At 37.9% G+C, this 27,289-nt stretch overlaps 1 protein-coding gene and 1 long non-coding RNA gene across 7 annotated transcripts in view; one reads left to right on the top strand and one right to left on the bottom strand.

The window, feature by feature from the left end:
* Positions 1 to 2,210: 2,210 nt before the first annotated feature.
* On the bottom strand, positions 2,211 to 4,000 carry LOC139085099 (uncharacterized). Its single transcript, XR_011543143.1, has 3 exons — positions 3,867 to 4,000; positions 3,023 to 3,110; positions 2,211 to 2,341 (listed from the first exon to the last, which is right to left on the bottom strand). It is a non-coding gene; the product is annotated as an uncharacterized lncRNA (long non-coding RNA).
* A 3,911-nt stretch (positions 4,001 to 7,911) lies between these two features.
* The window catches only part of ANGPT1 (angiopoietin 1), a 241,338-nt gene continuing 221,960 nt past the window's right edge, over positions 7,912 to 27,289 (top strand). For 2 of the 6 annotated variants that reach the window (XM_008523700.2, XM_070630821.1), the window contains exon 1: positions 7,912 to 8,746. In XM_008523700.2, the coding sequence (XP_008521922.1) occupies positions 8,450 to 8,746 (297 nt within the window). In that variant the 5' untranslated portion in view covers positions 7,912 to 8,449. Of the gene's footprint in view, positions 8,747 to 8,868; positions 8,950 to 10,928; positions 11,413 to 27,289 lie in introns of those variants that run through there. The other 4 variants (XM_070630825.1, XM_070630826.1, XM_070630824.1 and 1 more) reach the window with 4 other exon arrangements.

The raw sequence follows: 27,289 nt of genomic DNA, 5'->3' as shown, positions 1-27,289 counted from the left end.
ACATTCCACTGGGGACCTGAAATATTTGGTGGGTGGTGTGGGGACAGATATTCGTTTCAATATTCTGGATTTATTTTAATGTACATCAGGAAAAAGCACACATGCTTGGTTTCCCAGATACTGTTGTTAAAGGTAAATCTAAGACACATAGAAAGCTTAAAATTTGAGCTAAGGAAACTACGAGGTAAACAAAAGTACAAGGGGCATGTATGCAGTTTTGATAAATACAATGAAGGTGAATGTGATACAAACTTGGGAAACATCTTGCAAAATATGCAGGCTGTTTGGTGTCTCTGGAGCTAAAAATAATCCATACACATAAAAATGTGTATACATACAGAAGTAAAAGGAACGTTTAACTATAGAAAATGAAATGGCTGTGACAATCTTTTCCAATTTTTCAGTCGTTTATGGTTGTCTTTTTTCCCAGCCTTTCTTTATTTGCCACAATTCTCCCTTCTAAAGATTTTTACTAATTGTAAAAGAAGACAAAGAGGAAAGAACCAGGGCACATATTCAGCAAAAAAGAAAGTGTAAATTTTTCAGATTTGATGGGTACTTTGTTTAAAGTTACTATTAAAAGGAAACAAAATTAGTATTGGAGAAAAAATAGATAAAATAAGGTTTCCTTTGCTTATGTAAAAGTCATGCCAAGCTTATATTTCTTATAAGATTAACAGTAGAGTGTTTCAATTCTTTTTCATTTTATCAGAAGCAAACACTTGCTACTTTATCTCCCCATCCCAGGAAACAGAATGGGGTGATATATGCCACAAGTCTAGTCATAAAAGAAGCTCTTGAAAATAAGGTTATCTAGTTGAATTGGCCGGAAATGAGTCAGATAAAAAGTCATGGTGATGAAGCCATAAATGGCATCCACATTGCTCCCATGATTTCCAGGGGAATAAAATTCTCATCATACCACCAAATGTGACTGGTTTATATGTTGGTCTGCCCTACTAGATGTCTCTGTGGAGTGGTATATTCTTACCATATTGTTTCCAACATGTTTCATTCATTCCACAAATATTTACTAAGCACTTACTATGTGTCAGGCACTCATTGTTTTCGGTTTCTGGGGATGCAGTAAAGAGGAAGAGCATTGAAGTCCCTGCCCTCAAGGAAACCAGAGTCGTTTCCATGATCTATCATTGTGAACATGGTCACCCTCTCATATTAAAATGTGCTTCCTGAATATTGTGACTTTTAAGAGGTTCAGAGTGATTTTAAACAATTAAGAGGACAAAATGATGGGAATGAAGCTGTGTAGACAGTCATAAAACTCAATGAAACAAGCTTAAAAGTAGGACCATTTTTGAGCACAAGAAGGAGTACTCACCTTTAGAAACAACAAGAACTAGCATTTTAGAGCACTCGATGTGCTCTAGACACTGTGCTGAGTACTTTATAGCCATTATTTTATTTAATCTCCACATCCTTCACAGTATCTCAAAAAAGTGATACTGTATTATCATCCTCATTTTACAGGTGAAGAAACTGAGCTTAGAATAATTAAATGTTTTGTCTAGCATAATCCAATCTTATTTAATAGTATAAACATGAAATAAATGAAAAGAAAAATGAAGCAATCTGTCTCCCGTCTTACCCACTATGGAATAGTTCATCCACTCTGGCAGGAGGGAAGAGAGAAGTAAGATTAGATTAACAGAAAGTATGAAAATAAGACTAGGGGCCAGCCCGGTGGCGCAGCGGTTAAGTGCACACGTTCTGCTTCAGTGGCCCAGGGAGCACCAGTTCGGATCCCGGATGCGGACATGGCACTGCTTGGCAAGCCATGCTGTGGTAGGCGTCCACGTATAAAGTAGAGGAAGATGGGCACCGACGTTAGCTCAGGGCCAGTCTTCCTCAGCGAAAGAAAAGAGGAGGATTGGCAGATGTTAGCTCAAGGCTAATCTTCCTTGAAAAAAAAAAAAGAGAAAATAAGACTAAAGAGCAAAAATGATAGATTTCAGAAAAATTCAGGGATCTTATTTCTATATTTTCATCTGAGTTTGCAATATTTGTGAATGTTCCTTTTTTTTCTCCTCCAATGAGCAGAGGCTGTTACAACTCTCTAATCACAAACACAAAATCACAGAAAGTCCTGTATCTTGAGTCACTTCTCAATGGAGGGCAATTTATCAGCTTTGGTTACACGGATTAGCCACCATCCAAGTGCCACTGGGTACGTGATTCACCAAATGGTGATTCCAGCCACTCCTTTCAAATATATGTTCTTTTTGAGTTTCTGCGAACATGTAAAATACATGTTCTTTCTGAAGTTGCAAAAGTTGAGACAAAGAGACCTTTGCATTTTTCACTCTTCTAAGAATCAAGATTTCTGTAGGGAAAAAGAGAAGAAAGAAGGAGACAGTAAATGCAAAGTGGTTTATATGCTTTTTCCGGTAGTAAAATCTCATCTCCCTGGGTCTCCAATGGCAATCTTTCTCTATTCTGGTATGAGGGGAATGTTGGCATCTGTATTTCTACTTGGTGCAGTCTCCAGCTGTTTGTTTTCTTTTCTAACTTGGGTGCTTTTAGAAGTTATCTCTGTTGTGGTAACAAGTAACCACACACTGGAAGGTATTTCTGCAATGTTTCTTGAATGGTTCTTCAACCATGGCACTGTCCATGGGTGGCTGGGAGCGTTAGGTACAGTTCCACTGCCACTTCTGGGCTTTGCTTTGGAATCTGTAGACTCTGACTCTCTTATGTGGTTTTCCAGGAACTAAGATCTCGGGGCCTAGGCAAGATCAGCATATAAAAACCCACAAGGGAGAGTGATGATTCTATGTCCTCAGATCTCACTGTCGAGAATTAAAGTGAATGAGTGAGTTGGACAGTCAGCTGGATCACAAATAACAAATATTTATCAATTGCCTCCTATGTGCCAGGAAAAAGGGATAGAGAGATTAAAAGACAGACACAGTCCCGGCCCCAGGGAGGCTCGAATCTAGTGTGAAAGACCAACGTGAAATTAATCACTTTATTAGTGTTCACATTAACAGGCTAAGTAACCTACATTTTAGCTGTTCCCATATATGGAGCAAAGACCAACGATTCTTCCCATTCACCCTAAAGAAATCACTTGCCCCAAAGCATATATTCTGCTGAAAAAGATAAGAAGGATTTTATCTCACAGGAAACACCATTTCATTCCAAACCTCTGTACTCAATGTATCTTCCCAAGTTTCTCATAGCCACACAGCCACAAGTTTCTTCTCTCTTTTGACTCTTCTCTGAGCCTCTCTAGCTTCAGTCCGCCACCTCCAGATCCTTCCTTGAGCCCCTTCTCTTTTTCTTAAGTAGAACAAATTAATTCTATCTCTGCTCTTTCTAACTTACATAGCTACAATTAAAAAATGACTTGCATAGCTACAATTAAAAACTGACTTATGGGGCCGGCCCAGTGGCACAGTGGTTAGGTGCACACGTTCTGCTTCAGGGGCCTGGGGTTCACAGGTTCAGATCCCGAGTATGGACATGGCACTGCTTGGCAAGCCACAGCAAACTATGCTGTGGTAGGTATCCCACATATAAAGTAGAAGAAGATGGGCACAGATGTTAGCTCAGGGCCAGTCTTCCTCAGGAAAAAGAAGAGGATTGGCAGATGTCAGCTCAGAGCTAATCTTCCTCAGGGGAAAAAAAAACCTGACTTAGCAAGGAGGACACCATCTACCAATTACCAGGATTTTCTCTCATCAGAAGGCAGAATATCTAATAATTTTAATTTTCCTTACCTAGCTATATATCTCTATCCATTGCAGTGTCTTCCTCACCCCCAACCCCCTGCAGTGTCTTCACCTCTTTGCAAAATCTTCCCAATTGGTTTGGGAGTTCCCAATGGATATTTCACGTGTACTCACGAAGTGCTGTCAGTCACCAGGTGATATCCTCTGTCTTCTTGTTTTTCTGTTTTACCCCCTGTGGTATTTTCATCTGTTGTGGATATTTTTGATGGCTACATAGTTGAGTGAAGGGGTCTTAGCTCTGCCTCCAGGGATTACAGCCAAGTGCCCTCCTTTTAGACGTAGCTGCCACTGCTCTAGCCCTTCTGATATTCTTGAACCCTAAAAGTGCCAGAGCAGAGCCATAGAATATGGTGCCCTTAGAATATGGAATATATCATGTCTTTTAGAAATAAACTCTATTTGATTTTATATTGTCTAATTTTATTTTACAGCATGGGTGATAATGAAGATATACAACAGGTGATATGGCACCGGACTAACCATTCAGAATGGACCCAAAGTTTAATGTGAACAATCAAATTGGACGTTCTTTAGGAGATGGGACAACCATACTGGTGCATCCTAGCTTAATATTAGCTCTATTTTGGAAGATCATAACATGAATCCATAAAGGCCATGGGTAGGAGGAGGGGGAGATCAATCTTAGTTATATATGCTATGTTGTTCCTGTCCCCTAAATTTAAGAAAAGTTTTCTCCCTGTTTCCTAATACAGAGGTATTGTTGGAGGCATTAAGCTCAGTGGGATATGAATGAGGGCTCCAGAGTTAGATGGATTAAGGATCAAATTCCTTCTCTGCCACATAAGAGAGCATGGATCTTGGGCAATTAACTTCTATGTGTTTTAATGTTCTCATCTGCAAAATAGGGATAATAATACATAATTATGGGGGTGCCATAAATATTAAATGAGAAATTAATTTGTGAAGGCTTCGAAAACATTATGCTTTGTTATTGTACCGTGTTCCTGTGTCTGATTCTTTATAGAATAAAGTTGAGCTTCATCCCGAGTCTAGGTAAACTCACCCCAAAAATGCAACAGATCTGGCCAGTCATGTGGTAGTCAGATACTAAGTAATTAATTAGCTCATTCAGTCATTTATTTGTTCCTTCATTCCTTCACCAAAATGCATAGTAAGTGCTGGGGAATCAAAGATGAAAGAGAGGAGATCATTTTATGAGCTCACAACTAGAAGGGGGAGATAAACCAAAAAGAAATAATTAGAAAGCATTGTGAGAAGTGCTGTTATAGAGATATGAAGAGAAGGCTATTGAAATACACTAGAAAGAGCCACTTATTGGGCTTAGGGAAAGTAGGAAAGCTCACAAAAGAAGTAACAAAGACTGGTTCTTAGGACAGATTTAGGGCCATCAAATTCCCATACAAATGGTGTTTCTTCTCCCATTAGAAATTTCTGGATAAGCCTAAAATCTACTAGGACTATTGTAGGTAGGAGGTCAGAATTTTAAAGCATACACCTCCCTATTCCAGGACTCTGATAATGCAAATAAAATACAAAGATACAAAGCTTTCAAGATCAAGCTATCTCAGTATTCAGTTGAATAGTACTATTTAGTTCATTAGAACTTTTTTTTTTTACCTCTTTTGGTGGTGTGGTAGGGATTTTTTTTTTTTTAAATATGGTCTGTTCTTCATAATACTTCTTAATTCTAAAGTCTCCTAAGCTGCACCATTGCTGAATAACCAGCACCGACAGTCTACAGCATTACTGTTGGTTGGGTTTGGGTCTCTGGAAGCATATGGTCTTTAGCACGTCATTAGGGTCCTCAGATGCTCCCAGTGTCTCCTCAGCTGGAGTCCCAAAACACAGGAGTGCCTTCTGCACATCTCTTTGTTTTCCCATTACTTAAAATTGATCTTGAGACAATTTTTCCAGATTGGAATTAATACGTCCATTGTCATGGTTTTTTGTTTCTTTGTTTTTCTGGCAAAGAGGTAAATCAATCTCTCTTTCTCTCGCGGTCTCTCTGTCCCTTTCCCCCTTTTTACCTGCATTGCAGGCTTCCCTTTCTCAGTTGTCCGCTTTTCCCTCAGGGAATTGTGCATTCTTTCTTTTCATTTGTTCAGATTGTAAACGTTTACATGAACGAGCACGAGTAGAGACACACAGAGGAACACACACATATAGAGACACACACACCGAGGAACAGATTTTTAGTATCTTGGCTGTCAAAAACACAGGAGCGCTTTAGCAGAGACTTCACTACTCACTCGTGTATCTCCCGCCGACTTTCGGCTGTATTTAGTTCTTAATGAAACAGTAAAGGAGTTGGTTTTGGACTCTCTTCTTTCCAGTGATAATTTTCAAAGCAAGCAGTGTTGGAAAGTTCTAGGCAATCTGTGCTTTGCTAGTCCACTTTGTCCTTGTGGGCCCTTAAAAACTTGATTGCATTGGTTACCTGTCATTTTTGCTTGTTTGGTTGGTTTTTGGGTACAGAGAAATGATTAAATCATTTTGGTGGTATAAACTGGCTTTTAATCAGTTCTTTTTCTTCTACGTACCATTACTTAACCTGTAGGACCGTGAATCAGTGCAGCTGGAGGCTGTTTAGAAGCCTTTTGGCTGGTTTGGAGGTTAGAAGCACAGGCTTGGAATCAGTTGACCAGAGTTCACGTTGTGGCACCATCACTTGGTAGCTACGTGAGTTGTGACCAGTTAGGCTTTCTGTGACTCAGTTTTCCTATCAATAAAATGGAGTTAAACATAATATCCTTGTCTTAGGTTTGTTGGGATAATTAAATGAGATCAAGTGTAAGGAGTGCTTAGCACAGGTCTGGAAAATAGTAAGCTCTTAATAAATGTCATTACTATTATTGCACATGAGTGACATATCAGCCAACAGGGAGACACGCAACATTAAGAGGAGACTGCCAAGATGGTTCAAAGACTTTATCGCTGTGTTAGGTATTACTTCCTTCCGCCTCTGTCAGATCAGAAATTTGTTATTTGATGTGGAAAGGACTGATACATCTCTGCACAATTTTCCCCCTAAGTAAATCACATTCTTTCTGGAATTTGTTTTGCCCTCTCCTCTAATTTCTCCCTACACACCAGTCTCTAACCTCTACTGCCTGTCACCCACTGCCCCGCCCCCCATTCCAGGACAGGAAAGTCAACATCTGTGGCTTCTGTTTTCACACCATGACTGCAGTGGGGAAGCTCCATTCCTGAGAATCCCTCCCAGTTCTTGATGAAAGCCCCTGCTCATAATTCGAGTTTTCTGCACACACTTAGGAAAGATCTCAGTGCCCTAACCTTAATTCTATAATTATCATCTATTCTTGATGTTTTACTGATCCCTTTGTTCAAATGTTTACACCCTACATCTGGGAAATTACTCTGATAATGTTTGTTTCTCACTTAATAGAAGCACAGGGATTTCCCTCATACAGCTCTTTGCTGGCCCATTGATACACCTGATGTATGTTTGTTCTCAGATATTTTTTTCTATGCAGCCACAGGAGAACTTATGTGGAACTTCCATCCCAGTACTAAAGATAGCCATAGCCACACCAAAGAGGTCCTTGTGAAGTATATGATTAGGATGTATCACAGGAATTAATAATTCTCAGGTCACTGTCTTAAGTTGTAACCACACTGTTTTTGTAAGGAAGTTGCTCAGTTTGTATACACAGAGCACACCAGGCTGCATTCTAATTGGGGAACTAGTTTTATGTAAAATCCTTATCTCTGAAAGCACTCAGATTATTTTACTTAATATGCAAATGACATATTCCTTTGAGTGACAAGTTACACAATTTTTTTGCAAATTTGACCCTCCCTGATAATTTTCTCCAACTCCTGAAGTATAAGTGAATACAATGACAGAATACCATCTCTAAAAATATTTTTTAATATATTTTTCTCCAGAGTCAAGAATAATTTTTTTAAAAAAATCAATAATTGTACAGAATTATCATTCCCTATCAAAAATAATTTCACGGGACACTATGCCACTTTTCTTCTTAGGGTTTCCCAATTAGTCGCTTTAAAAACATACTGCTAGTTTGCTAGATTTTAGTAGGTCAGCATACACAGCAAAAGTGTATTAAGGTGGACTGCTCTATTTATTGATTCGCAGTGAATCTGCTACAGGCTCGAAGCAATTGTCTGCGGAAGGGGCGGGAGGGCCATACATGATTGAGGTCATGCGCATCTAGCCAATTTGTAAGACGATCCTGCTGCTCCAAGCCATCAGCAATCCTTAGCATAGGGGCACACTCATGCATTCCTGTCAAGTCATCTTGTGAAAGGCTGCCTGCTTCCAGCTTGGCTTGGATGTGCAACCTTAATAAAACTCACTGAGGTCCGGGAGAAAATAGCAGATCTGCAGCAGATAGGGTAGAGGAAAGGGTCTAGAATATGTACACGCAGCTGACTCAGGCAGGCTCCACGCTGAACGGTTACACAGAGAGGAAACAATAAATCTCAGCTACTATGCAATAAATATCTCAAGTTTTAACTAAGGAAACTATCATTACAGTGAAATAAAAAATAACATTTTAGAACAAAGCTAACAAATGGCTAGTTTTCTGTGATTCTTCTTCAAAAGCTTTCTCTGAGGGGGAAAAAGTTAAACAAACAAGCAATTTTACCTGAAATAAAGAACTAGTTTAAAGGTCAGAAGAAAGGAGCAAGTTTTGCGAGAGGCACGGAGAGAGAGCGCTCGCAGTACAATGACAGTTTTCCTTTCCTTTGCTTTCCTCGCTGCCATTCTGACTCACTTAGGGTGCAGCAACCAGCGCCGAAGTCCAGAAAACGGTGGGAGAAGATATAACCGGATTCAACACGGGCAATGTGCCTACACTTTCATTCTTCCAGAACACGACGGGAACTGTCGTGAGAGTACGACAGACCAGTACAACACAAACGCTCTGCAGAGAGATGCTCCACACGTGGAACCGGATTTCTCTTCCCAGAAACTTCAACATCTGGAGCATGTGATGGAAAATTATACTCAGTGGCTGCAAAAAGTAAGTGATTGCTTTCAGTTTCTAGTTGCACGGAGCCTTTTCCGTTCTTGCACTGCAGCTAACTTAGAGTTCCTTAGGCGGGCATTTGTGTGTTTACCTTTGGCTCCAGAGGGGCAGTGTTTGCAAATGCAAGACTGCTGGCTCTCTCCTTGTGACTTCCCTGGAGTGAGCCGAGGTTTTTAGGCTTCTGAAAGCCTATGAAGGTATGGTGGCACCCCATTTGTGTGTCTAGCAATGGCACAATTTATGACATTTCTGGTTTTCTCTTATTTAAAATTTAGCTTAAGTTGTCTGTCAAAACCTTTTTTCTTTTTTTTTTAAAGAAAGCATGTATGTCTTGAGCAAGTTGGTGAAAAAAGAAAATAATAATGACCATGCTAATTTAGGATCAAATAGATTTTACACCAGTAAATTTTGTGCAGATAGGATAGGAAATCATCGCCAAATATTTTTGTTTTCAACCTCTTGTCAGGTTAACATGAAATGAGAGTAAATGTAAAGTTTGATATTTGGTTGGAGAAATTATATAGGCAGGTAAAGGAAAAAATTTCAGCAAGTAGTAAAATAGAGGATTGATTTCTGTCAACTGTTTCTTCTATCCTTGAGAAAAAGATCAAGAAGATAAATTTTAATGTGAACTCACCAGGAAGAGGTTGTTTGCCCACTATGAAAGGAGAAAGGGAGCCAGTGGTGGCTGTCCCGAAGACGTACGTGCACCTGCAGATTTGGGCTGAACACCACACATAGGCTTTGCTATATTCCTGAAGTACCTGTTTTCTCAGGACATTGTTTTTACAGACAGTGCCATGTGGGAGTCTAAGTATTCGGATGGATGTTACTGTTGAGTATGCATTTCATCTCAGTTTCTAGAAATCAAATTGAACATTTTCTTCAGTTATATCTCTATAAACCACTTGAAAGTTTTTGTTGAAAATATGCCTTTTAAAATATGAACAAGTGTATTTTCCCCGGTTCATTCTCTCTTTGCTCTCCGTTTCTTTGTGTAACAGGTAAGCAGCAGATAACAAGTGTATTCAACTGTGTCACTAGAAAGGCGACAATGTCTCTATTTGTGAAAAGTTTCTCCCCCAGGATCTTTGCTAAAAATTCACCGGGTGCATATAGGTAGGAACAGAACCAGTCCAATCTTCTTTAAGTTGGTCTGTGAATAGAGCAAACCCTTTAAGGAGGTAGAAGATGGGAAGAGACAAACGCTCTCCTTTATTCCTGTGTGGTCACACTCACTCAGATCACCGCCAGCTGAATCATGCCAAGCAACGGTTATTCTACTTTTGTCCACTAGGGACTGAACTAAGATCACTGTTATTTTATTTGACAAGTTAACTAAACTCAGTAGTTTTGGTTTCCAAACCTGAATTGTAGTTAATCATTCTATTGTAGGCTACAATAGGTGAAAAAAATCAATAGATGGGCAGAAGAACAGAAAGCAAACAGAATTCTGCAGTCTTTTGATAATTGTAGCTTAAATTTCAGGCACCGATTACAGCAGCAGTGTATAATAGGACATCTGTTTTTTCTTTGGCAAAACTTATTTCCATGGTAAACAAATGAATTTGGTTGAATAGCTTGTTACTATTCTCAATATACTGTCCATATAGTTTTTAATGGGAATTCAATCATTATAAATTAGACTGGATGTTTTGAGGGGTTTGGGGAGGAAAATTTCATCCCAAACTGTCCTGAATGAGCTATTCTACCAAAAATGTAATATTTTGTTTGCTTGAAACATACAACCAAAATGGTGATTCAAGCATAGTAATGCATATTTTTTGTTGCTATGCAATTATTCAGCTGTGACAGGGTAAACACATGATTCTACTGGGCTTAAATCATGCGCATGTTTCATATGTTAATTATTGTGTGAAATGAATTTGATTTTTGTTTGCATTGTTCTTGGTCAATGGTTATGGCATAGTTTTCAGATTATAGCCAGACATAGCTATGAAAATATCTTTTGATTACATTGACCCTTGCTAGCACGAATCAAGCTGAATACATGCTGAAAATGTCCCAGTTGGTATGAGTCAGAGCAGTTTGGCTTGACTATTGTCTCTTTAAATTTGCATATCTTTTGTCATTGTTAATGCGATTGGTCGGAGGATCAAGAAACCAAATAAATGCATTCAGCAAAGAACTTGCTAAAGGTTCTCATGTTTCCCTTAATTAGAGTTTTTCTTCACTTCAAGTTCTAAATTTCATGTATTTATTTTGATAATTCAAATGGAAATCTTTTACTGTAACCGTTTGGGATGCTTAACACTGCAATTTGTACTACTTCTATTTGGATTCCAACTAGTTGTAGGATAAGAAGCAATGCACTGCAGAAACTAAGGCTTTCAGTGTAAGTGCAATTAATTCATCCATTTATTCAACAAAATAGTTAATCAAAACACGGTGATTATTATGCAGCTCATGGCATCACTATCAGGAAAGTTTCTGATGCAGAATGTCTATTACCAATGCTAGATGCAGCTAGATGGTAATTTATGTTAATCTGTTACCTTCCTTAAAGTTTGGTAAATTGGATTTTTAAAATATTCTTTATAAGACACTGGCTGTCACTGAAAGTCACTTAGGAGATTTATACTCTCGAATCTCATTCCTCAACTTTTCTGGTCTTGGAACTGAACAAGATGAGAAGCAAGGTAAGCAAGGGGCGAAGGCTGTGTTTGTCACCATAAGTGCTGAAACTGTTATGGCACTCGTCTCTTGATGTGATGGATTTAATTCAAGGAGATCAACTTTCCACGAAAACTTGTCTATTAACACCAGCATGAGGTAGGTGCATAGCATTATCCTCACTTGTCAGATGGGGAAGAGCAATATAAATAATACGCTCAAAATCACAATTTTATTGGGTGAAACACCTGGGCTATATGTCTGGATTTGACTCTCTTCTATCATATAGCTCTTTTCCGCATTATTAGCAAGCCATACCCAATACCTGAGAATGACCAGATCTTGGGATAGTAACAATAAGTACAAATGACCTTTGTGCTTTTTCCTCTTTCTGACCATTCCTTCCCACCTTTCTATGACAGAGAAATGTCTAATGTTTAAGGTCTACTCCACATCCTGTGCTTCTTGAATTATTGTTTTCTCTCTCCCATATTCCAAAAGTTCATAAATATGTATATTTAAAATATTTAGATTTAAAATATATGTTTTAGAATTGGGGGAAATGTTTAGAAAGTCTGTTTTGGCTTTGCCAAATGATGTCTCTTTTTTTGGTTGAAAGTATAAATAAATTGAGTTAAAAACATACCGTGTAGCAGAAAACAAGAGTCTATCTACTATAAATATTTCATACTAGATAAAATTGATAAATTGATGATTATTAGTGGAAAATGTAGTTGTGAATTGTCATCCAGAATATTTTAATAAATGAAAAGCTTTTGCTAGATTTCTTGGCTCAATTTTTCTATTGACAGCATTTTTTGACTAACAACATCCTTTACTTGTATATTGTATTCTTTGCTTCAGAGAGTTAGGATTTAGAATACTATTACCTGAAACACATCGATGATGATGATAATCTTTTAAACCCATATATACACATATTAATCCATATTACTAGCCACTAGAACGTGACTTCCATGATGCCAGTGACCTTGTATGTTTGTCCACTGCTGTATCCCCTGGGCCTAGACTAGTAGATGGTCCATAGCAGATAGACAATAAATATTTGTTGAATGAACAAATGGATGCATTGTCTATGCATTGCAATCCACACTTTACTATGTACTATTAACATCTGGTTTTGGATATGCACTGTACCTCTCTAAATAGATTGTATGTTGTCATTTAGGCAAGGACTATGTGGAGGAGGAAAAATAATTTTCCCTCTACCCTTCCAGGTTCATGGTTGACACCCCTCTTTAATAAAAGACAGATTAACAGAAGAACAGTCAGAAGTTTAATAACATGTATATCTCCTGTATACTTGGAAGATACCCAGGAAAACTGAGTAACTCCCCAAAATGGCCCAAGTCATTACCTGAAATACCCTCTCTGGTTAAAGACAAAGAAGATATTGCAGGGGTGAGGTGGGAGCCAGGTGTTCAGGCAAAACACAGTAAACAAGGGTGTGGTTGCTATACAGATTTAAGACCATGGCTTCTCCATTGATAGAGTTTCTACAGATTTAGTCATCCTCCTCTTCTGGTACAGAGAGGGAGACACCCTTAGAAATGGAGATTTCCCTTAAAATATAAATTTCTCTTACAAAAGTAAACTTCTACTTCTGAGCAGAGCTTTTCTTATGTCTACTGCTTCTTAAAATTAATCAGCCTAAAATAATCCTTAGGCTAAAAAGCCATATTTTGGGATGACATATTCTGTTCCCCTTCAGGTACATCCCACAATTATTTTTGCCCTAGTATTAATTAAAACGATATTGTGTCTAGAGTAGGTGGTTATTAATTATCCAAATTGTATTTAGCCAATGATCTAGGATCTCAAAAACTTACATAGTCACTCTCTTTTGTCCTCTTCATTATTCTGTAAGAGTCAACTTTGTTGACAGTTTCTCCGGGAAATGTACCCACACTCCAATTCCCCTCCCAGGCTGGGTTCTCTAATGTTATCTTAGTACATTGCATGTATCATGTTAGCACTGCACGTCCATATTGTGTGATTGTTGTCATTTTCATTATTTGTTTTGAGGCCTGTTTTTCTACTTGGACTAAGGGTCCCTGGAGTGTCTCTTTATCCATCTTTATGTCTCCAAAGATGTTTATCAAGTGTTTGAACAATATCTCTATCATCATAATATAAAAATAAAAAATGTCAAGTGCTCAAGTGTGTGGTGCTAGGTATAAAATAATGCAAGTTAAGGGACCTTGTAACTGCTTTCAGATGTTAAAGTTTGTTTAAATCCTTAGTGTTGGGTTATATGAGGGTCAGCTAGATCTTCCTTTGGAAGGAAAAAGAATTTTGTACTTCCAGACCAGTAGGCAACCATTTATGCATACAATAATGGCATATATTTACATATAATGTGTGCACCTGTAAAGCTAAGTAGCTAGAACTGTCTTCTCATCTGTGCGTTATTTTGGTGGCTGGTAACTGTGCAATACTAAGCCAGAGAGGATGCACTATGTTTTATTTGCACATGTGGGGGAACTTCCTGACATGTGAAATGAGCAGACAGTTGTTAAATATGTTTTTAAAAATTTGACACTAGAAGAAAACACACATATATGATTTATGCATAGATAGGAAAAAAATGGCAGTTGCCAAGAAAGATTAATAGGAATAATTGTCTTTTAAATGCAGTTGTAGAAATGTCCCCATCAACTTCATTTGAAGAATAACCCCTGATTTTCAGCCCAAGTAGGAGACCTTTAGTTAATACACCTGTATTAACTTTTCGACAAATAGGTAGCTTTTATTGTTTGCTTGTTATATTTTAGAAACCTTTCTGGGCTCCAGAAACTGGGCAGTTGGAGCTATTAGAACCTTTTGGATTTTTCTGTGGGAAGGAGCAAGCCTCTTCCCCAAACTGTCTCCACCGATGGATCTCAGGTTTCAGGACCATGGCAAGTAGGTCCTTTGCTATGGGTGACTTCAGCCCTTTCTTACCCTTGACTGTGCCATTTCTTATTAGTAGCATTCACCTCGTATATAATTACTGGTTCAATGTAGTTTAAAAATGAATAAGAATGTGTCATTCTCTTCCATGAAAACCTCCCCCAATTTTACATTCTGTAAGCATAAAATCCAAGTTTCTTACCAAGAGGCGCATATGATTTGCCCCAACACTCCTCTCTGGTTTCGTCACTTACCACCTTTCCCTCATTCCAGACACTCAAAGACATTAGCTGCCTTATTATTTCTCCAACAGACCAACTCCTTCCTGTCTCAGAGACTTTACATGCTGTTTACTTAACTTGGAGAATTCTTCCCCCAGAACTTGGCATGGATGGCTCTTTCTCTTCTTTCATGTCTTTGCTCAGCAGTCTTCTCAGCAAGTCTTCTCTGAGCAGCATTACCTACCTCCTTACCCCACTCTCCTAAGTGTGTTATACTTTATTATTTCTTCATGTAATTTATCACTGTGTGACCTTGTATTGCATATTGCTTGTCACTTTATTTATTCTATCTCCCTCTACTAAAAATGTAAACGCCACAAGAGTTCCTTGTCTAACTTGCTCCCTGCGTATACCTCACTCCTAGAAGAGTACTTGACACACAGCAGGACGTCAGTAAATATTTGCAGAATATATTCTCCCAGACCCTACGCTCTATGAGGTAAAGACTGTACTTGTCTTGTTCACCGGTTTTTATTTATTATTTTTGATAAAAGATCTGCTTTTCCAGCACGGTGCCTGGAACACAGTTGGGAAGAATAATTTTTTTTTAACGAATAGAGAAATGAATGAATTCAATGGGTAGATTTGAATTATAATTAAATAAATGTATGACAATGATACTCACCGATATTCCATACATTACCCTGCTAACTATGTAATAGGAAAAATTTTAATTAATCTTGCGAGTTTCCATCTTCTATATCAAGGATCAGCAAACTATGGCCCTTGGCCTAAATCTTGCCAGCCACCTGTGTTTTTAAATAGTTTTATTGTATTACAACCACACTCATTCCTTAATATATTGTCTATGCTTTTTTAAAGATTTTATTTTTGTTTTTTCCTTTTTCTCCCCAAAGCCCCCCGGTACATAGTTGTATATTCTTCGTTGTGGGTTCTTCTAGTTGTGGCATGTGGGACGCTGCCTCAGCGTGGTCTGACGAGCAGTGCCATGTCCGCACCCAGGATTCGAACCAACGAAACACTGGGCCGCCTGCAGCGGAGCGCGCGAACCTAACCACTCGGCCACGGGGCCAGCCCCGTGTCTATGCTTTTTTAAATAAAGTTTTATTGGAACAGAGCCATACCCATTTGCTTATGTATTGTCTATGGCTGCTTTCTTCTTACAGAGGCAGGGTTGAGGAGTTGCAACAGAGACCAAATGGCCCACAGAGCCTAAAATTTAATATCCAGCTTTTTACAGAAAAAGTTTGTTGACCTTTGTCCTATATTACAAGAGGAATATAGTAATAATATTGAGACCATTGCAAAGTAAATTTTAAGGTTTGTTGTGTGGGAAAAAGATCACCCTCCAGGAGGTCAAGTAGTCTTCAGGTCCATGCCAGTTGGCAGAGAGCCTGACTAAGTCATTTCTTGGCTTGGTATCGAGACATGCTGTGAGGTGACATTTTAGAGGAGTAGAGGCAGGGAAATTTCATGTCTTTTCTTTCCTCTGCCCACCATCATGTGAACAGAGAAATATTCCAAAAGCAGATACGTGTTAAAAAGAAAAGGCACCTGAATAACAGTACAGATCAGCAGCCTCTGCAGAAACAAGTCTGGATTCTAGGGTCTTCTGCTTTATGTGTCCATTTCATCCTGTTGGTTGTGGCATTAACAATAATGTTGACAAAATATCGGAGGCATTCTATTTTCATAGAAATGGGACTTCAGCTCTGTCTCTTACATTCAGTGTATTTAGAAACCTTTCCTCCCTCTACCGTTTGTTTTAGATAAACATTTACTAGTGTTCCCACTTGTGTAGATGATGAGAGGGGAGGAGCAACAAGTGGGTGGCTCAGCTACAAAATACAGAGGTTTATCAGCCTCTATGCTATAATTTGCTAATTAAGAGGATTTTGTTTTCATTTTGCCATGGCCTTGTCTGTGTGTGGAAACACTAGCAGCCTTTTCCTGGGCCTCTTCTTCTTCTTTTCTTTTCTTTTTTTTAATACCACAAGCTATATTGTGTCGTTTGCTTAGACGCACAACCCTAATTACATTCTGAGTCATCCTCGCCTTTTGTTGCAATACAAGATTATCCTTCACTGTGAAGTTGGGAAGTTCCAAACCCCTTCGGTTCTGGCCCCGTGGTCTGAGGAAGGGAGGGCCTCTTAGTGTTTAAATCTCTTTACAAAGTGTACAAAAGATGTGCCCCCTCCCCTATCAAAGAGCTTTCTAAAGAAGGAAGTGCTCCATGAATTGTCTTTTCTTTATGTTTGGATGCTCTGTACCTAAACACTCCTCTCTAATTCTTACGGAGAAAAATAGAAGTGAGAAGTTTTCAAGCTTATATGGTCTTAGTTGCCTATCCCAATGATCTGATTTCTTCCTTCAAACAAATGAAAAGGTAATATTTAACAGAGCAAGTGATGTAGAGCATATAAAGCCAGATATAACCCTCTAGTAGCTAATAATTTTATCAATAATGTATTTGGGTATATGCAGATCTTTTCTTCTGGCAGTGAGTATTGGAGAATATAGAATAAAGTAAATGTAATAAATGTTACTTGCTTACATGTACCACGTGACTATATAGGTCTACATTGGCATGTATTTCCTAAGTTTGTGTTGTACTGTTGAAAGAGTGTGCAAATTAGATCAAACACCAAGCTGTGTCTAAAGTAAATCAGTGGCTAAAGTATTAATGAAATACAAGTGAAATGTGAATATCTTGAATCATTAGTAATATATAGACGTAAGCCACCAAATTCACTGGCATCAAACAGGTAAACTTAATGCACATTTCTGTGGAATGACTGATGATAATTTGGAAGATGGTGTATTTTAACATTTAGTTACGTATGTAGTTTAACTCATTAAGAAGGTGTATACTTCATAGATACGCTCTATTTTGTTTATGGAAACTGAATGAGTTGAATTATAATACCAGACTCTAAAGATTATTGGAGGGTTTCCAGTTCCAGCGAACAGATTAATACTTTAAAATCCCAAATTACATTTCATTTCTAAACTTTTATTAAAGGCAGTCCCAAGATTTTGTAAAACCTATTTAAAAATTTTTTTTATATCTTTATTTATTTATTTTTATTTTTTAAAGAGTTTATTTTTCTTTTTTCTCGCCAAAGCCCCCGGGTACATAGTTGTGTATTTTTAATTGTGGATCCTTCTAGTTGTGGCATGTGAGATGCTGCCTCAGCACGGCCTGGTGAGTGGTGCCATGTCTGCGCCCAGGATCTAAACCTGTGAAACACTGGGCCGCCGAAGCAGAGTGTGTGAACTTAACCACTCGGCCATGGGGCTAACCCCTGTAAAACGTTTTAACAGTATTCTTGTCTTCACTGTTAATATACAATTGACTAGAGCAAAGTCTAATGAGTATTTATCGCAGCTAAAGGATTGCTGTATCCTTTAGCTTGCATCCACCTCATCTCAATTACACAGATAGAAGAGGTGAGACTTGTATTTTTATTACTAATATCACCAGTCTTTTCTTTATTTTCCAATTTTACTCAGTTTTTAAATAATAAGAAGAGAGTTATAATAAGCAGTAGTTTAAAATTTATTGAATAAATGAATAATTTATTGAATGAATTGAATATTTTATAACTTTAAAACTCTACTAATATAGTGAAGGTTTAATATTTTTGAACAAATGAACTGATGAATATTAAATATTTCTTAGCAATGGAACCCTATTTCCAAGCAAATTATTAGGCAGAAGCTTAATATGTAATCTAGATGAAAACGGAGGGGCTAGAGGAGAACTGGAGTGAGGCCCCGCCATGACCCTTCCTCAGCTCGTCTCCCAGAGGCATCATTGGAGGGATGCTTTATGTGTGAAGGAGTGCAATATGCTTTCAAATAATCAACTATTAGGTAGGTAAAGCTGCCAAAACCAATCTATTGGCAGGCAAGAAGAAACATAACTCTTGAGAGTTTGAACATTTGTTGGCAAGCAAATATAAGAAGACACAAGGCAGTTTAAGAATATTAATATGTAAATTACAAAAGTACAGGTTGTTCTAGATTCCTAAAAATGTTGATGTCCACCCATATTTAACATGACCCAAATATGTTAAGATAATAGACAAGTCTTGGATAATTAGTGGCAAATTATATAACATACCTATTTCCTAAATTATCCAGTTGCATAATGGTTTATAGTTCTCTATTTTTAAGTTTAGGAACATGAATTATGTTGATTATCTAATATCTCAAGGTACAGTATTCACTTAGAACAGAATTCATTGTTAACGATAGTGAATGGAAATCCGAATTTTAAGTAGACATTTTGATATTTTTGAAATTTTCTGGCTGAAAATTTTGTTTTCAAAATTTTATAAAATTCTTAGCTAATCTTTGTTTTCACTTCTAGTATGTGACATTTACCGGGAAGGGGAATCTCAGAATTGCCCTTTTCTTGTTCATATGTGCTGGTTATTTAGTATTTTTTTAAAAGACACTTGTTCAGACTGTGAAGGTTAATTTAGTTAATTCTAGATAAAATCATCCTTGAATCCACTTTCCCAAATGCACCTAAGCTGCGACATATCACAGTATGCTGGAAGAGGACAATCCCGCGAAGGCAGCACCTTCAATTCCATTGGCTCTGTGGAGCGTTTCCTCTTTCTTCAGGAGATAAATAACGCACGGCCCTTTGATATACTGATGGAGTGAAGGCTCCAGGGTCAGGGCTTATCAGAAGTTGTTATTAACTTTCTTATTATTTTAGAAATGACAGTTATAATATTTTTTCTGGCTTCCCAATGGCCTGCCTTTTTCAAATGCCAGGCTGTGTTTTCCCTACTTTGGAGACTTCTGAGACTAGAAAACCAGAAAAGAGAGCTGATGAGGCAGGCTGCAGAGCTGGAGAGACAAAAGTTACCCTTTTCTCGTTCATGGGTGCACGGAACCTATTCCTGGCCTGTCTCTGCTTTTCATTACTCTTCTCTCCTCTGCTATTGTTTTCAGTAAAGTCCTATGTGATCCTCCTTATACTCACTCTAAAGTGGAAGTGCTAGAAGGAAGGTGGGAGGCTGAATGAACAGGGAGACTAGTGACTGTCCTTTTACTGGGGGCAGAGAGGCACAGTGAGGGGGCTTGGGACCAGAGCAGTGACAGGAGGACTGCTCCATGAGAGATGGCAATGAGTTCTGTCATGGGATTTTAGAATACAGGCACAAGTCATGGAGCTAAGCACCTGCCGTTAATAAAGGACAGGCAGCTGCTCAGCCAGTTATCTAATAGAATATGCACTGCTAGGTACTGGGAGGTGGCAATGAATTCACCATGGCCCCTGTTGTTGAGAAGCCTAAACCCACTGAAAAAAACAGACCTGAAAGCAAATGCATTGTTTATGTCCAGTATTTCCTATGTCAAGTGTAAATGAGTACCACACAGAAATGAAGTGTGTTGTACCTAGAGCCAGACTGCCTGGGTATGAATCTCAACGCGTCACTTCCTTGCTGTGTGACCTTGGGCAAGTTCCTTAACTTCTCTCTACCTCACTTTCATTATTGGTAAAATTGATCTAATAATAGTACCTATGTCACAGGGTGTAGTTGAGTGAGTATAATTCACGTAAATTACTTTGCATAAATTCTAGCACATAGTAAGTGTTAAGTAAATATTGGTTATTCCTTGGGGCAGGTCTGAGTTACAGTAATAGTTAAATGTTGAGCACTTTTAAAGCCTATTTAAGGCCTTTTGGAGGAACTTTGCATATATTAATTTATTGAATACTTTCAGAAGCCAACATAAGGTGAATAGTACTATAACCTTTCACAAGGCACATGAAACAACTGAGGCACAGAGAGGGCAAGTAGCTTGCCCAGGATTGCCCAGTGGCTGAGTGGCAGGGCCAGCACCCAATACCAAGGCTGTCTGGCTCCATGACCTCTGCTCTTAACCAACTGTGGGATTAGCTACAGCAACTTTTACCATGTCTCCTCTTGTCAGTCTTCAAACCTTAAGTTTATTTGAAAAAAATTTTTGGTGGTAGTCTTTGCATCTAAACCCTTAATTCTTTCATACTAAATGAGTTGCCCCTTTCCCAAGTTCTGTTTCAGACAACCGTTTGTCCCTCTCCCAACTCTAAAGCCGCACGGTGAAACTGGCTATGACACGTAGGTTACGCTGCTGAGGGAAGTACAGTAGCCCGGTTCTCTCTGCCCTCCCACAGGCCTGTTAACAGACCTAGGAATCCCGCGTCTGCAGTCCCTCCCGCCTGTCTCCTTAGAAGCGCCATCTCTTGAAGTTACAGAGCTTAACTGAATCTGACTATTTACCTAAAAATTTCTAGAACACAAAGAAAGGCTTACAATGTCTTTACATGGGGCGAAGCTGCCTATTCAAAATATCTTCCGTTCAATTTAATGACCTCCCTCTTGGATCTATCTGTGGGCAATCCTTCTTGGAAAAGCAAAAGCACATCCTGGAACTTAAAATATTATTTGCATGCACTTTCTTTTGTGGGTCATTCAGAGAGTTGTAAAAATGAGAAGAAAAGCCTTGTTTTCTCAGGCAATGACCTCTTATCTCACTTCCTATTTTATTTATCATGTCCCTACTAATTAAAATATCTCTGGTATTTTGATCCAAGGCCAAAACACTGCTACTTGCAGACAATTGTGTTGGCTTTTCCTCTGTTTTTCCTGATCTCAGAGGCCTGACCATGGAGATGCCTGGGCTTGAAGGTTGCTGCCCTTATAGCTGATAAGTATCAATCGTATGAGGTGGAAAGACTTCAGGCTCCCCTAACTTCCCTCTGTCCGTACTTCTTCATAGAGTCCCAGAGGAGAGAGAGGGCAAAACAGAATGGGGACCAAATAGAATTCAGGCATGCTGTTCATCCACCTTTGCGTAGTGGAGCTGAGAAAACAACAACAACAATGCAATGTGTATCCACTTGCTTGACCTGAGTTCTCCGTGGAATGCTAAGGTCGGCAGTGTGTGGCACATTGATGTCGTAGGTGCCCCATAGCTACTGGTAGGATATATACTTAAATGCATTGTGTGATACTCATTATCTGGGGGCAACTTTTTGCTCAGTGAAGTGGTCAGGATGATTCTGGTGCTAATGCTGAATAACAAGGACCTTTTCTCAGTTTTCAGGAAACTATTAAGGAGAGCAACTTTCTCAATTTTAAGGGTTTCTTTCTTCATCTCCTCCATATTTTTCATCTTTCATCTATCGTGTCTGGTACTTTTCATCTCCTCTCAAGAGTTAGCTGACAAAATAGCAAATACATGTTAAAAGAAGCTGAGAAGCGACCTCCCATATTTAGTTGTATAGTTTGTACTTTGTGTGGACGTATAATTATGGTGTGATTTATTTTGTCCATATAACATAATCACATTTCCTGCCAATGAAATTGCTATTGCATTGTATATGGAATAAATCAATTTATCTGCAAAGAGGGCAATGGATGTTGGATGTTCTGTCACCAAAGCAAGCACGAAAATGACATTCTATTTTAAGAAAGGTGTTTAGTAACAAGTAGGGTATTAAAGTTTACCTTGGTTAAGCAGTATCATCATCCAAATAGATAAGCACGTACATTTTTTATACATAGTAGGTATTATCGTATCGATTTTATAGATAAGCAGACTGAGGACCAATGAGATCAACTGGCTTTTAAAAGGTTACATATTAACTTTGAGACAGATATGGAACTTGAACCCAGGCATTCTGAGTGGTTAAATCACAAGCTCTTCTTTGTTCATACCACTTTCACTTTTCCTTCACAAATTAAAACAAATTTTGATTCATGGAGAGCGGGGAAGAGGTTCAAATGAATGAGTCTTTCTTCTCAGTTTGAGAGAATATATCCAAAATAAATAAATAACCTTCTTTGCAGGTCAGAATAATGTGTTATACATGTATACAAATTGCTGTAAGAAAGCAACTGCTCTTAGGAGAGCTACTTTCTAGCACCATTCCTATCTGGCTACCAATTTTTATTTAAATTTAAAAATATGTCAGAGGCAAATAATTAATTGCTGTTTTTGCATTTTTTCAAATCAGCGAGTTGCTTACACAAATTGCCTCAGTTGAGGTTACCCTGATGTACGTATACAAATAAAGATAATATTTTAAACTAGTTTATCTGCATTTTTGCTTATAAACACTATATTGTAGTGCTGGGGTGTATAAGACCAAATAGGGATACGGTATAATCCATAGAGGAGATTGTTTATTATTTCAACATTAATGAATTAGGTTCCCGTTTGTAGTATTTTGGGGAAAAGGGTCACATGCTATGTATTTTTATTTTATTTTATTTTGTTTCTTTAGTATATAAAAGTAATCTTTGATCCCAGGTTTATGCTTAGAAAAAAGAACAGCAAATTAATAAACACTTGTAAAAGTAAAACTATCATTATCTCTTATTGAAAGTCAAGATAACTAATGAACTAAAGAGACTTTGGGTCAAATGAATGATCAAAGTTGACAGTAGAAGTGGAAATTCTGCACTCAGCCCTCAACAAAGCTCTTAACCAAGAATTGAGTACATATAGGAGCTAAGAGGTCCCCATGGCAGAGAGAGAGGGAATTCTTTTTGTGACCATTATGTTTCATAGATAAACTAAAGCTTAAATAAGTTTTTTTTATTTTTGGTGAGGAAGATTGGCCCTGAGTTAACATCTGTTGTCAATCTTCTTCTTATTGCTTGAGGAAGATTGTTGCTGAGCTAACATTTGTGCCAGTCTTCCTCTATTGTTTTTGTATGTGGGCCACTACCACAGCATTGGCTTGATGAGCAGTGTGTAGGTCCATGCCCAGGATACGAACCTGTGAACCCTGAGCCACCAAAGTGGAGTGCATGAACCCAACCACTAAGGTGTGGGTCCAGCCCCAAAACTTACATACTTTGAGTTCACAAACCAAACTTGTGCAATTTTCAGGGGAAAAGATCAGTATGAAAATTAATTATCCTAAGCATAAAATATTCCTATATATTATTCTATTATTCTGAAATGTCTTCCACTGGATCTAATTTTGAAAGTTATGGCCAAAAAGATATCATAGGCAACCAAAAATCTCAAATAAACTCTAGAAGCATATATTTTTTAATTGTTTATGTTTCAAATAATTCACCAAATAGTTTGAGAATTTCTCTTCTGTTTAAATACAAAATATTTCCCATGGAAAATGAGATTAATGTTGTGCTTGGTCCTTCTCTGATTACTGGGCAATTGAGAAATCAATGGCAAGGAGGTGATTTTTCATCAGAAAGACACACCAGTCCCACCTGTCCACTTAGTGGTTGGGTATCAGAATCTTTTAGGAAGTTAAAGTTTGAAAAATTATACATAGTTTTAAAATTTAGAACAAAAAAACTCTGCCATTTTTGGAAACTAAAACTATGCAAAGAAAATATAATTTTTTAATTTAACAGGTAGAAAGAGTATATGTTAAATAGAAAACAGGACTAGAGGGTAATTGTTGGTTGTATTTTTCAAAGATGATTGTAATAGGATTATATCATAAATAGTATTATGCCTTACATGCCATCATCCCATAAAGAATTCTCTTCCCTTTGAATCTGGTTGGATCATAAAAGGAAATTCAGTTTTCATTTTGTTCATTACAATACTCATGCCTGGAGCCCCAAGCTGCCATGTTAGAAGTCCATCTACTTTGAGGCCACCGTGTTGTGAGGAAGTCAAGCCACTTGGAGAGGACATGTGTAGGTGCTCTGGTTAGTGTGTCCCCATTTTTGTCATTCCAGCCCAGGCTCTAGACATGAGTGAATGAACCTGCAGATGCTTCCAGCCCCCGCTCACTCTATTACCTCCAGATGTAGAGTTAAAATCCCATACATCATGGAGTAGAAACACCCCATCCCCACTGTGCCTGGCCTGAAATCCTGACCCATACAGCCTGGGAACCTAGTAGCATAACTGAATGGTCGTTACAAGCCACTACATTTGGGGATAATACATGAATGCAATAGTATGGGTGGAACAGTCACCATTTACTTAAGCACCTGTGCAGGGTGTGTGATAATCATTGAAGAGCCATACATTAGACATGAGCTCTGCCTTCCAGAAGCTAGCATTCCAGTAAGTCTCATGACATGGGTGGAATGTCATAACTGTTTGGTTTTAAGCCAATAGTTTTACTACCTTTCTGTACTCTTATGTTAACGATTTCAGTTTCATGTAAATTAAGGTTCAATAAATGTAACTTGAAGACTGCATGTATCTTTGCTCTCCTTTGAGTAAAATAGTTATTAATAAGAATTTTTCTACCTTCAAAATAGTATTTGTAAAAATCCTGTGAGCCTTCCTAAACTTCAGGTTGACCAGAAGTACACAATGCCAAAATGATATACTGTATAGTTTATGTGAATCTTAATGCTTACATTGTTTGCAATCTTTCTGATCATTTAAAATTGTAAAAATCTCAGTGAATTCAGATTTTTGAGAATCAAGGCATGAAGCTATTTTATAACTGTATGCTACTTAACCTGTCCTGTTTAGGCTGTAAGTTTAAATCCAGATGTTTCGAAAGCTGTTATTGAGCACGGTTGACTGCTGGTCTCCCAAATGCAAAATGAGTTAGCAGCATCTGTTCAATTCCCAGCAGGTTGGAATTCCTGCAATACAATCCATTCCAGATCCTCCCCTTCTTAACTGATGAAGATAGGATTTGGACTGGAATGAAACAGGTATAGGAACATTCTTTAAATAGAGGAGATGCTTTGCTTATTTCATTATATCTTGGTTGAAACTTATTGGAAAACAACATAACAATAAATACAAAGAACATAACTATTTTTTATCCCCTTGACTCAGTAATCCTACTTCTGGGACTCACTTCCAAGGAAATAATTCAAAAGAAGGAAAAAGCAATATGCATGAATATGTTCATTGCAGCTACCATAGCAGCAACGTTAAAAAACAATAGATATTATTATTTATTGGTTATTTACTATGATACCTTGCACACGTGATCTCTAATCCTAAAAAAAAAAAAATTCTGAAAGATAAACAGCGGTATCCACACCTTCAAATGAGGAAACCACGCACAAGCTCCCACAAGCAGTAAATGGCTCAACTGGCAGACACTGCAACCCAGGATCATCTGATGAAAGGCCATGTCTTCAGTGGCACCGCAACTGCAGCTGTTAAAAATCATATTTGGCAAGAGAAAATACCCACAAAATGTGGAGTGAACAAGTTTATATACCTGAATAATTATATCAATAAAAAAATAATAGCTAATATTTTGAGCATTTAGTACGTACCAAGCCTGGGACAGACACTTTAAAGGTGTTAATTTATTTGATCCTTACAACTCTGTACATCGATACTGACATTGCCCTCATTTTAGAAAAGCTCTGCACATTTTATACCCCTGACTTTGTGTGGGAAGAGTGGGCGGTGGAGACGTGGGTGTGTATTTGTAAGCATATGCATAAAACCATTGAGAGGAAGCACATCCAAAACATTCACAATGATTCATTTTTAATGGTGGAATTCAAGAATATTTTTTGCACTTTCTCTTTTATGCCTATTGTATTTATTGTACAATATGAGCATGTGCCACTTTTATCATCAAAGTAATATAAGCTTTTTTTTTTAAGGAAAATCAAGTACATTTAAACTGAGGCCAAATTGAAATAAGTCGGAGTAAGGTGGAGATGATGGAGACTTGACCATGTTAAAATTTCCATCATGTTTCAAAATAACTGCTTTCAGGGAAAGATAAATACGGATGGGCCTTTAGAAATAGTAACAGGATCTGTAGGTAAAGGAAACCTAGGAGAAATATTTTGGACCGGGGATTTTTTCCTTTGGTAACTTCACATTTTACCACACAGCAGCAACCTTCTTATAAGACCAGTTCTGAATCCAGTTTTATCATGTGGTAGTCATTTATTCATTTCACACCAATTTTTGTTTCTGACTTCCCTTTTTCACTACTTTTATGGATAAGTTGATGTTGAAAGCTCTGGAAATGGTGAATTACAGGTGGAAATTGGCTTAGGGTAGTCCACAAAACTTAGCTGATGTTATTCTTTTTATCCAAAGGAAGAAATACATTTAAAGAATTTTATTTAAAACTTATGGAAAGGTAAGTTATAAAACACAAGGTGAGTGGGTGACCTAGGTTTGTAGAATATAACACCAGGATTAAATCCCTCAGGATTTGATGTAGCAAAGAGAGCAGGAAGGTGTATGAGAGAGAGATTAAGGAAGTTATAATTGTATTATATGTGAAATTACTTTGCAAGTTCTTAATATCTATTCCAGTTCAATTTACATTGGGCAGTCAGAGCTTTTCCAAAATTTAATCATACCATTCTCATAGTTAAAATGCATCAATGGCCCCAAAGTAAGTTCAAACTCCGGATCTTACTTAAACTGATCCTTGTTCAGCTCTCTAGTCTCATCTTTCTGAATTTACTCCATGGTTCTCTGTTCCAGCCATATCTAAATCTTAGCAATTTTATTAGAATATCATGATTTATTCTTCTCCCTGAACTTTGTGCATTCTATGCTGCAGCAAATTCCTTGCATCTCTCCTCCCTCATTTTCCATATAGTATTAAATAATGGATGGATGGAAAGATGGATGATTGGAGGGCTAAATTAATAAGTAAGTGTGATACAGGGCCTGCAACTCACCCTTAGGCAATGGAATTTGATAGGAAAGGTGACTAACAAGATGATAGAAGCTTACCATCAAATTTTTAAAGGACATGGACATAAATAGTAATAATCGTGAAAAAATGATT

This window comes from Equus przewalskii, chromosome 8, assembly GCF_037783145.1.
Source record: "Equus przewalskii isolate Varuska chromosome 8, EquPr2, whole genome shotgun sequence".
In the NCBI taxonomy this organism is placed as follows: domain Eukaryota; kingdom Metazoa; phylum Chordata; class Mammalia; order Perissodactyla; family Equidae; genus Equus; species Equus przewalskii.
Note: the sequence above shows the minus strand (reverse complement) of the source record. Positions and strands in the feature narration are given on the sequence as shown.